Source organism: Pseudophryne corroboree, chromosome 4 (genome assembly GCF_028390025.1).
Source record: "Pseudophryne corroboree isolate aPseCor3 chromosome 4, aPseCor3.hap2, whole genome shotgun sequence".
Classification (NCBI taxonomy): Eukaryota; Metazoa; Chordata; class Amphibia; order Anura; family Myobatrachidae; genus Pseudophryne; species Pseudophryne corroboree.
Window position 1 is genome coordinate 421,143,483 of NC_086447.1, and position 12,178 is coordinate 421,155,660.

Below are 12,178 nucleotides of genomic sequence, written 5' to 3' on the forward strand. Positions count from 1 at the left end.
GGATATATGGACGGGCCCGTTGCATCCTGGGAGGACTGAAAGCTTGTGATCGTTTGGTGCCAATCCACTATCGCTCCATCATATCCCATTGTTATCCTGTGAAACCTGTGGACATAGGAGAAATAAGTTCTTACCATAATGTATATTTTTCATCCGCTCTGTCAGTCCCTCCATTGGTTATCGGTATTCTACCGTGTTAAATATAAAATACTTTTTCTAGCATCCATAAGGGATATTGGGGAATCTAGTACGATGGAGTATAGACGCGGTCCAAAAGAGTCAGTGCACTTTAAATTTCTTTAACTGGGTGTGCTGGCTACTCCCCTCTATGCCCCCTCCCACAGGCAGTTTAGAAAAAAAGTGCCCTCATGAGAGGATGCACATCTCTGAGCTCCAGAGAGTTTTCTTCAATTTCCTGTTTTCTGTTTGTTATTTTCGGTATGCTGTCTGGGCAGCAGCATACCTGCACCGTGGGAGTTAGGGATGGGATGGTCATCGGCCTTACAAGGTGCAGAGCCGCTTCCCTGCTGCAGGACCACCGTCCTGAGGGGTTGTTGTTAAGCAGGGCACTGCGCCTTGGCTGTCGCAGCACGCCGCACACCCCTAACGCTGCCTGAAGGTGACATCGGTGGTGAGTACAAACCGGGGGCCCCGCTTCAAAGTGCGGCTGACCACGGGCGTGGCGTAAGGGAGGGTCCCTCTAAGATTCCCCTAAGATTCCCCCGTGTGGAACTGGCACAAAAGGCTTGACTAGCACTTAATGTGATGTTTTGATCTGAAAAGGACACTTTGCCAGTATAATATATTAGTGTAACTCCGGCGCCATTGGAGGGGTGGAGCTACATCAGAGCGGGACCTGAGGCGTTTTGGCGCCTTCCTCTGCTTACTGCAGCCATATACAGCACACACAGCGCTTCCTGACTTCTCAGCCACGCTGGATATCTGGTACAGGGTGTAGCAAAAGGGGATAGCTGCTTGTGTACACTATCTGGATCCCATTTACGACAAAAATGTGTTAGTGTTTACTGTATCATAGGGAGCGGACAGCCTCACTGGGGATGTACAGCTAAGGGTGTGCTGGTGTCCTTCTCTTTGTGTGTCTCCTCTCACATACAGTAGGGCAGGCTTGCAATATAACTGTCTGGGTGTATGTGTATGTTATTGTACTTACTGTGAAACATGGGTAAACACAAGCTGTGCAGTGTATGCCACACCAGATTCTCTCCATTATCATCTGATTCTGTTTCACGTGAACAATGCAGCCAATCATCACAAATCAGTGATGGGGCTGGGGGGAGAGGGTCCAGAGCCCCACTGTCTAGGATCTCTTAAAACTATGATGTCAGATATGTCATCCCAGCTCACTGCTAATGTACAGAAAACTCAGCTACTACAACAAGCTGCTGCAGATTTAGCTGCTAGGGCAGATGTTACACAGACACCCTCCTCTCATGCAGGACCACAAAAGCGTGGTTTACCTGCACTACTCTCTGATACAGATGAGGATAATACAGGAGGATGGGGAGGACTTAAACCCCGTTAGTGGGGATCCCGATTCTGCTCAGGGTATTGAACACCTAATTCTAGTTATTCGGGACGTGTTAAAGCTCCCTCTAGAGGACGCTGCGTCACAGCAGTCGTTTTTCTTTGAACAAAAACAAGCCTAATGTCACTTTCCCTGATACTGCAGCATTAGTTGACTTATTCAAGCTGGCCTGGAGAAATCCAGACAAAAAGTTCCAAGTGTCCAAAAAGTTTTTGTGCACTTTCCCATTTGCTCCTGAAGGTAGGAAATTTGGGGGAGGAACCTCCAGGGGTTGATGTATCAGTCTCTCGGCAGTCCAAAAAGCCGGTGCTGCCTGCCCCGGGCTCCTTTACCATAAAGGATCCTGGGGATTGGAAAATAGAGACTACACTCAAATCTATTTGCATGGCAGCAGGTGTATCGCATGTATGCCATTTATTCTTGGGCCACTCAAATTCAGGGGGGCCTCTTGGGGGATATGCCCTTGGTCACTATGGTGACCCTCCTAAAATACATTCAGGACACTACACATGTCCTCTGATTCGCTCAAGGCGATGGGGAACATTAATGCTAGGACTGCTGCTATGGAAGTGTCTGTGCGCCTTGTGGTTGCGTCAGTGGATTGCGGACGCAGAATCCAAACGTAGTGTGGATTCCCTCCCCTTTTCTAGGGAATGGCTCTTTGGGGTTGAATTGGATACATGGATTTCCAATGTTACGGCTGGGAAATCCACGTTTCTCCCCTCCGGGGCCCCCGCCAGCGAGACGCTTTTATCCGGGACAGTCTGTCCAGTCCTTTTTGGTTTCACAGATTTCTATCTAAGGCCAGAGGTGCCTCCAATGTGAGTAGAGGCACCAGAGGTAAGTCCAGAAAACCTGTCAGGAACAGTCCACTAAGGCCTCAGCATGACTGTGCCCACCCACCCTGAGGGGATCTCGAGGTGGGAGCTCGACTGCCTCACTTCAGCCGCATCTGGGAGACTTCCTGCCAGGATACCTGGGTCAGAGATATCGTTTCTCAGTGCTACAAGCTGGAGTTCGGCAGTACTCCTCCCCAACGATTTTTTCAAATCAAACTTACCAGCATTGGAGGATATGACGGTTACGTTGCAATCAGTCATCCTAAAGTTGGTCCAGTCCCACGTCATTGTTCCAGTACCAATACCGCAACGCGGCAATTGGTTTTACTCCAACCTGTTTGTGGTGCCGAAACCGGACAGTTCGGTAAGACCCATTTTGTATCTAAAATCCTTGAATCCTCACTTGAAGGTGTTCAAATTAATAATGGAATCCCTGCGAGCAGTGATTGCGTGCCTTGAAGAACAGAAATTCATGGTCTCCTTGAATATCAAGGATCAAAATGCAGAAAGTGTATATGCGGAACAGAAAATAGTGCTTGGTGGAAGAAGAGCAGCCCAGATGTATTCTGGTGATTCCCAATCACCGGAAAGACTAGTAGCAAACAAATGGTTTTGAATACACCTTAGGCGCTACCACCTTATAAACAAAAGTCACGTGATAGTCCTGATCAAATGTCCCAATAAAACTTTTACCTCACTGGTAATATTTCTTCTTCTGGGTTTTTGTTCTTTTCCAATTTCAGTGTACTTCAAGATCTCCTTATATGAGGATGTTGATCATATAAAAAAAGAAGATAACTTATATAGGTGGTCATTCCGAGTTGTTCGCTCAGTAATTTTCTTCGCATCGCAGCGATTTTCCGCTAATTGCGCATGTGCAATGTTCGCACTGCGACTGCGCCAAGTAAATTTGCTATGAAGTTTGGTATTTTACTCACGGCATTACGAGGTTTTTTTCTTCGTTCTGGAGATCGGAGTGTGATTGACAGGAAGTGGGTGTTTCTGGGCGGAAACTGGCCGTTTTATGGGTGTGTGTGAAAAAAACGCTACCGTTGCTGGGAAAAACGCGGGAGTGGCTGGAGAAACGGAGGAGTGTCTGGGCGAACGCTGGGTGTGTTTGTGACGTCAAACCAGGAACGACAAGCACTGAACTGATCGCACTGGAAGAGTAAGTCTCGAGCTACTCAGAAACTGCACAGAGAAGTCTTTTCGCAATATTGCGAATCTTTCGTTCGCAATTTTGCTAAGCTAAGATTCACTCCCAGTAGGCGGCGGTTTAGCGTGTGCAATGCTGCTAAAAGCAGCTTGCGAGCGAACAACTCGGAATGAGGGCCATAGTGTAGTACTTTAAAAATTAACAAATTTATTCAAAATAAAGCACATTAAGAATATTTTTATCCAGTTAAAAGTGACAGCTTCACTTTAAAGTAAAAATTGGAACCGTATCGTGGCAAGCTCCCAGCAAGGAGCAGTGAAAAGAGCATAAATGGAAGGTTCCGGAATTCCTCCCTCCACGCAATCTGCAGGCCACTGGACCCGGTAGGATTCTCCTGTTATTGTAGATGCAGGTTAGATAGATCACCATATCCCGCCTATGGTGATCTATCTACCTGCATCTACAATAACAGGAGAACCCTACCGGGTCCAGTGGCCTGCAGATTGCGTGGAGGGAGGAATTCCGGAACCTTCTATTTATGCTCTTTTCTCTGCTCCTTGTTGGGAGCTTGGCACGGTACGGTTCCAATTTTTACTTTAAAGTGAAGCTGTCGCTTTTAACTGGATAAAAAGATTCTTAATGTGCTTTATTTTGAATAAATTTGTTAATTTTTGAAGTACTACACTATATACGTTATCTTCTTTTTTTATATGATCAACATCCTCATATAAGGAGATCTTGAAGTACACTGAAATTGGAAAAGAACAAAAACCCATAAGAAGAAATATTACCAGTGAGATAAAAGTTTTATTGGGACATTTGATCAGGACTATCACGTGACTTTTGTTTATAAGGTGGTAGCGCCTAAGGTGTATTCAAAACCATTTGTTTTCTACTGGATATCAAGGATGCCTACCTACATATTCCGATTTGGCTGCCTCATCTTTTGCTTTAATTACTGTACACGCGGCTGAGAGAGCGACAAAGCCATTCTTTGTGAGATTAGACTGTATCACCCTGCTCCAACTCACAAAGACCAGTTTGTAGATAATGCATTGAGAAAACCGAATAAGATTAAGTGCTTCAAAAACACTTCAGAAAATATATTATCTAATACTTCCTCTGTAAAAATGGTAATTGAAATCAGGAGAGATAAAATACTAGACGCTTTGTATGAAAATCATCAAAGAAGGCTGAAATAAGTTACTGCTTTTACAGAGAGGAAGAGTGGATATCATCCTTATTCTCTGGAACATTGGTTATAGTATAGAGAAAGAAAAAAGGGAACACAATAGTGTAACACAGTAACGCAATAGGAGTGTTTAAAATAACAAATATTAGGTTATAGTTGAAAATGGGGCAGTGTGGATGGTGTAATGGTTAGTATTACTGCTTCACAGCACTGAGGTCATGGGTTCAATTCCCACCATGGCTCTAACTGTGTGGAGTTTGTATATTCTCCCTGTACTTGCGTGGGTTTCCTCCGGGTACTTCGGTTTCCTCCCACAATCCAAAAATATACTGGTAGTTTAATTGGCTCCCAACAAAATTAACCCTAGCGTGAATGTGTCTGTGTGTACATGTGAAAGGGAATATAGATTGTAAGCTCCACTGGGGCAGGGACTGATGTGAATGGGCAAAATATTATCTGTAAAGCGCTGCGGAATATGTGTGCGCTATATAAATAACTGGTAATAATAATAATAATGAATACAACTTTGGAGGTTTATGCATTTATCATTAGGCCGGAAGTTATGGGGATGTGTTCCACAGATGAGGAAAGGTTGTAAGGGTGCATTCCACAGATACAGAACTGCTGTATGTGGTTTGTTTTTATCTACAGCGGGAAGGAGATTTAAAATGTCTGGAGGCAGAAGTATAGAATACATTTTTTTTCACAATACTGGAATTAAGCATTTCACTTGTCGTCCTACATGTGGTTGGCATCTCTAAAATCTAAGTATAAAAACTCACGGATTCACAATATAAATGTAATATTGATATATCAAATTAGATCCTTGTAAGCAATAATTATCTGGTTTTCCTACACAGCACATAGTATTTTCTCTCTCCTGATATAGATAATTGATTGTTTGCCTGAAAATAAGTATATATTGGAGAGAAAGTTATAAAATATAGCTTCAGTCTATGTGAAGGGTTTTGGGGATATACCCAGATCGTTCCTTCAGTTTAGTGAGCACCATATGTGCCAATCTAGTAATCTCTGCCTGACGATATTTTATATTCCACAGGAATGGACAATTCTCTTTTCACCCATACTGAAATATGGGGGTACATATACTGAAGTGGAAGTGTTGGCCATAGCACCTAATAAGATTTTAGCTAGTTATTGATTTCTAGACAAAATTTTCTTGGTTGCTATGGGCAACACCTTTTACTTGTCTGTTTTTAGAAGCTTTAGTAAATCTACTCCATGGTCTAAATACGCCATTCAAAAGAGAGAATTGACTTAGAACACTGTATATGAAGTAGTCATCTTCATATGTCTATAACTACGTAAGACACCGTACATATCAACCTCTACAGCGTCATCCTAATGAGACACGGTTACCTACGAGGAGGTTTACTTTTTACAGAAACACCTGTGTCGTTTTATAGGATACTGCATATGCATGGTTGAATTTAATTGTATTATATACAGTACTTTTTTTTTAATATTTGTAAAGTATTTATTTTTCATTTTTTTTTAAATATCCCTAATTGTTTCTTTCTTTTCTGTTGTAGATCTAGAAGAGCAGTTCATTGTCTTAATCTTTGAAAGTCATTTGCTTGTGCATGACAACGCAATTTTTGAAAAGATACTAATTGCAGCTGGTGTCAAATACTCAAACCCAGACTTTTTCTCGAAAATTGTATTTGACGAAGCTAACAGAAGACTTGTTGCCTTTACCAAACACATTGAAGAATCTCCAGCACACGGCTCATCCCCACAAGACCACATAGCAAGACCTGTAAATGTTATTGTTTTTCTATTTTGTTTTGTGTTTGTATTTTTAAATCTATCTGACTAAAGCTTGGCATACACTATACAATTATCTGACAGATCTGGCTGGTTTGAATGAAAACCTGGCATAGGATGAGAGTAAATGACAATCCCAAACATTGGAAAAAGGACTAAAGATGTCATTAATACAAATTGGTCACATTCGCGATTTAACCAATTTGTCTGAATGACAGGTTTTGTCCATTTTCCAGTGTTTTGGCGCAAATGGCCGATTGTCATTTGCTCTCATCCATTGCCAGATTTTCATTGCAACCAGCCCGATCTGGCAGATTATCTGTAAAATAATTGTTTAGTGTATGCCCATTTTAAGGTATCTGGTAAGTAAAGATGCCCATATTTTACTGCAATTCTCAAATATTATTTGCCAATTAGATATTATTATATTGGAACGAATAGTATGTTCTCTGAAATTGACAGTGATGATCCTGTCCAATTCAACAGCATTTTTTTATTGCTCATGACAGAAAATGTTGTCTTCTGACCACACAACAGGCTGTAATGGAGCTGGAAGTAATCTTGTCCAATCTGACACACCTGTTTCTGGAAAAATTGACTAATAATCATGTTGCTTTATCATCTTTAAAGCTGCACTCCCAGTTCTTGCTAAACATTTTAAAATGGTCACCGAGATGTGTGTAAGCCTCCATGAGAGATATAGATCCACCAAGGCACACCAGCATTCATTCAACACCTTGAGGTCCATGGAGAAAATTAGGCTGTTGTCGGGTTTTATTGAACGTGTCTCCTGCAGGGTCCAAAGGTTATCCACAGGGATAACATTGGGATATGTGGTAGCGACAGCGGACAGGCACCAAACGATCAAAGCTTTTGGTCTCCTGGAATGCAACGGGCCCGTCCTTATATCCCTGCCTCCTGCTCCAGCAAATCAGTTTTCTGTTTGGTGCGGCAGGAGCCGGACCATGGTCAATGAGCTTCTGGTTTTTAGCAGCCATAAGCTTTTTTTTTATTCTATTTTTATAGTCTTACTATTTTTTTGAGTGAAAAAGCGTCTTATACGTACCTTAGAAAGAGTCGCTCCAACAACTCCCTGCCGGGTCGCGATAACGCTTACCCACGTGTACAATGCTGTTTCGGCGGGCGTCTGTGTAGGATGTACTAGCAAGTCCAGCAGAAGTTACCAGGCTGTGGCCGGAGCACGGGGAGAAGGTAAGGCATAGGTTCCGTTTAGTAGGGGAAAAGCGAGACACAGCCGCACTGTTTCGGGATGGAGACTACCGAACAGTCGCTGTTGTGGCTGCCACCTCGTATGCTGGGATTATAGGCTCCAGGGGTAGTATGAGGCTGCAATCCCTAGGGTTGATGTCAGCAGTGGGGAGTAAGACGGATGTCAGCAGTGGGGAGTAAGACGCTACCTTGGTCACCCCTCCACCCGGTTCATGACCAGTGTCCTCCGAGTTTCCCGTGATGAACTGAGTTCCCTCTTATGTCTGAGATGCAGTGTATCCAAAAGGACCCAGTCGCAGTATAGGCGACTGTATGACTTGTGCGTCTGTGTTCACTGTAGGTTCACGGGGCAATTGTGTACACTAATAGTGTCTCGATCCACTCAGCGTTCACTAACTTATTGGTCGATCTTGGAAGCGGGGTGAAGTCTCCCTGTATCCCACTCTCCTGAGCCAGGTGATACAGCACTAAGGGGGTCATTCCGACCCGATCGCTGCAGTTTCTCGCAGTGCAGTGATCGGATCGGAACTGCGTATGCGCCAGTGCCGCAGTGCGCCGGCGCATGCCATCCGTTGTTGCCTAGCGATCGCCTCTGAGGCAGAGGCGGGAGGGCCGCCGTTTAGGGGGCACGGTCCGGCCGACGCAGGCGTGGCCGGACCGTTGGGGGGGGGGGCGGGCCGCGGCGGCTGCGTGACGTTAAAGCTGCGCTGGTCGGGAGCTACTCTTGAAGGGCAAAGGCATCGCCGCTGTGCGATGCCTTCGCACTTCTGCGGGGGGGGGGGGGGGGGGGGCGGCACTGACATGCGGGGCGGACTAGCCCTGTGCTTGGGCATCCCCCCGCATGTCAGTGTGAATGATCATAGCTGTGCTAAATTTAGCACAGCTACGATCAACTCGGAATGACCCCCAAAGTCTCTATCTACCTTTGAGTACGAATAGTTGGATAAATGCCTGAGGCATATGAGTTTGTATACTATTGCTGCTGTTTTCTTTCGCTGTGCGACTGAATACGTTTAAACACCTATATAAAGTAATATGTTTCTCCTACACACTTGAAACCTATCTATAGTTACATACAGTAGTTACATAGTTTGAGGTTGAAAAAAGACAATTTGTCCAACGAGTTCAACTTGTTTGTGTTCTCCTACACTGTATTATTTTCAGGACTAATTTTAACTGTTGATTAAGTCGGTCGTTGTGTTGTGTTTTTCCCCCCTCATTTTATTATAACTATAGTGCCCTATCTATGCACCATAACCCTGTATATCCTTATCCATTAGGAATTTATCTAGCCCATTCTTAAAAGCATTGACCGACATTTGATTATGTGCTCATGTTGCTTATTATACTAATGTATAGCCTGTGATGGATTGCTAGTGTGATTGCTGACTTTACTATTTCCTGTCAGTTTCTGTGTATTCTGATTCTCAATGCTGGTGCAAAGCAGGGAAGGATCAGATTGTATGTCACTTTAACAAATTTTAAAGTGATTGCAGTCACTTATTGTGTAGTTAACACTGTACAGGTGTGTGGTTTATTTATCATGTCTGAGAGGCAAGGCTGAGGATATACTCTCCACAGCAGCACCAACACTCATTTCATGTTTGTCTTGCAAAGCTGGGTTCAAAATGGATTATGTGCAAATTGTTTTAGCTTTCACCAAAGCCTCTTGAACCTGTGCCTGCCTTGGATTATTCAAGTTGAACCTTAGTGGACTACTTTTGCACAGACATTATCCAGTATAGCTGAGCGGATAATGCCTGCTCCTATACCAGTTACCCTATTAACCCTTACATGGAACATTCCACCTTGGGTTTATCACATTAAATACAGGAATCGGTAGCCTCTCAACAGAAACAGACTAAAAGGCCAGTGGTAAGTAAATCACATAGATATGAAACAACATCTTCACAGTTACACATGTTTCAGATGAGGACTCATCGCACTCCGGGCCTGCATACAGAGACGAGGAGGAAGGCCTCAGCTCACTGGACATTCCTGAGCTAATTAGTGCTATGAAAGCCATTCTGTCCTTGGAGGCAGCAGAGCCTTTGTTAAAATCTAAGGCACCTGTGTTTAAACGACCCAAAACAGTTAGGACTGAGTTTCCTGGGTCAGAACAGCTGATGGAAATTATGCAAGATGCTTGGGTTACACCCAGTAAAAAGTTTAGAATTCCAAAGAAATGGAATTCCCATTCTCTTCTTCGGGTGGGGACTGTTTAAAAAGGGAGGTGGCTCCCAAAGTAGATACGCATGTCATCCGATTGTTTGCGAAAATCTACATTACCTCTGCCTTCAACATCATTAAGTGATGTCACGGATAGAAAAATAAATGGTTTTGTAAAAAACATTTTCTTCTTGTCGGGGGCAATAAGACCAGCCATGGCTTCAGCCTGGATGGCAAAAGCAGTGGCAGCCTGGGCTGATGCTTTGGATGATGATTTTTCAATGGCATCTAAAGAGCAAAAATCCCATATTGCACATATAAAACAGGCGGCTATTTTTATGGAACAAGCAGCCTTGAATATGGGTACAATTGCCTCTCAGGCATCAGCCTCAGCAGCAGCAGCTCGCAGAGTGGTTTGACTATGTACATGGAAAGCTGACTCAGAATCCGAGAAGGTTCTGGAGTCTCTGCCTTTTGCTGGATATATTCTTTTTGGTAAATAATTATACAGTATTTTGGAGTCCGAAGCAGACTCCAAGAAAGTGACGTTTCCTTCCACACACAAATCCAAGCCTAGATTTCCAGCTTTTCGGCCCTTTCGGACTCTAGGAAAAGCAAAAGGAAAGGGTTATGGGAAACAGTCTCAATCTGACAAGTCTGGTAAGGCTAAAAAGCATTTGGCTACCAGAGGGCCGACTTCCAAATCAGAAAATAAGCCATCAGCCTGATGGTGCGGCCTCCACCCAGGGTGGAAGGCCGACTTCTTCAGTTTGCACAGATCTGGCAGCAGTCCACCACAGATGCTTTGGTGCAAGAAGCAGTATCTCATTGTTATGCGTTTGCTTTCAAGAAACACCCTCCTCAAAGGTTTTTTTTGTACCAGCCCGTCTTCAGTGGAAGCGAAGGCCAGGGCTTTGCAAGAGGCAGTTCAGAAGTTGCTTCAGTCAGGAGTGATAATTCAAGGACACGGTTTTTATTCCAACCTTTTTCTAGTCCAGAAGCCAAATGGATCGTTCTGGCCCATACTCAATCTCAAAGTGCTGAACAAGTACATTTGGGTGCCTCTGTTTCATATGAAGACTTTATGCTCCATTATTTTGGCCATGGAGCCGGAGTATTTTATGTTATCCCTGGATATCCAGGATGCTTACCTACATGTTCCTGTAGCACTGTCCCATCAGCACTGTCTCAAGTTTACTATCCTCCAGCAACATTTTCAGATTCAGGCCCTACCATTTGGACTGGCCACAGCTCCCAGAGTATTCACCAAAATTATGGTGGTAATGGCGTCTTATCTCTGTCAGCAGGGGATAAGGATTTTTCCATACCTCGACGATTTATTAATCCTGGCACAGTCTCAGGAATTTCTTGTGTCATCTGCAACAGACAGTATAGCTTCTTTGCAGAGACACGGTTGGCTCATAAATTGGGCAAAGTCGTCCCTGGTTCAGTCACAACGGATGATTCACTTGGGTGATTCAGGTCTTCAGAGAGTAAGGTTTCGTGTGAGTTAGATTCGGGTCTTCAGAGAGTAATTTTACCTCTGAACAAAATATCCAAAATTCAGTCAAAGATTCAGTAGCTGCTACCCAATCAAAGGGTATCCATTCACGCAGCAATGTGTGTGATGGGATTGATGGTGTCGACATTGTACATGGTGGAGTATGCTCCATTCCACTCAAGGCCTCTGCAACGTTTGATCCTTTCCAAATGGAATGGTTTTCATCCGACAATAAAAACGCAGACTAAGGTCCTTCCTCTGGAAGTAAAGAGATCAATAGCCTGGTGGCTACAGACATCCCATCTGGACAAAGGGAGACCCTTTTGGATATCTGATTGGAAAATTCTGACAACTGATGCCAGTCTTCAGGGCTGGGGAGCGGTGTCAAGAAGGAGTTGCTTCCAGGGGCAGTGGACCAAGAAAGAAAGTTGCCTGCCAATAAATATGTTGGAACTTCGGGCCATATATATATGGCACTTATGCAGGCAAAGGACATCCTTCAGGGGAAACCAGTCCAAATCCGCTCTGACAATGCAATTGCAGTAGTGTACCTCAACCATCAGGGAGGAACTCGCAGCCAAAACGCAATGAAGGAGGTAAGTCACACGTCAAAGTGGGCAGAACTTTATCATCTTTGTCCGCAGTGTTCATTCCGGGAGTCCTAAACTGGGAAGTGGATTTTCTCAGTCGACATGCCATTCATCCTAACGAATGGGTTTACACCCCGAGGTCTTCCAAACTCTCGTAGACAAGTGGT

The 12,178-nt window shown here is 44.0% G+C and overlaps 1 protein-coding gene across 3 annotated transcripts in view; it reads left to right on the top strand.

The window, feature by feature from the left end:
- SENP6 (SUMO specific peptidase 6) overlaps positions 1-12,178 on the top strand; it is a 343,996-nt gene that overhangs the window by 226,311 nt on the left and 105,507 nt on the right. For all 3 annotated transcript variants that reach the window (XM_063916838.1, XM_063916835.1, XM_063916837.1), the window contains one exon: positions 6,287-6,513. In XM_063916838.1, the coding sequence (XP_063772908.1) occupies positions 6,287-6,513 (227 nt within the window). The remainder of the gene's footprint in view (positions 1-6,286; positions 6,514-12,178) is intronic.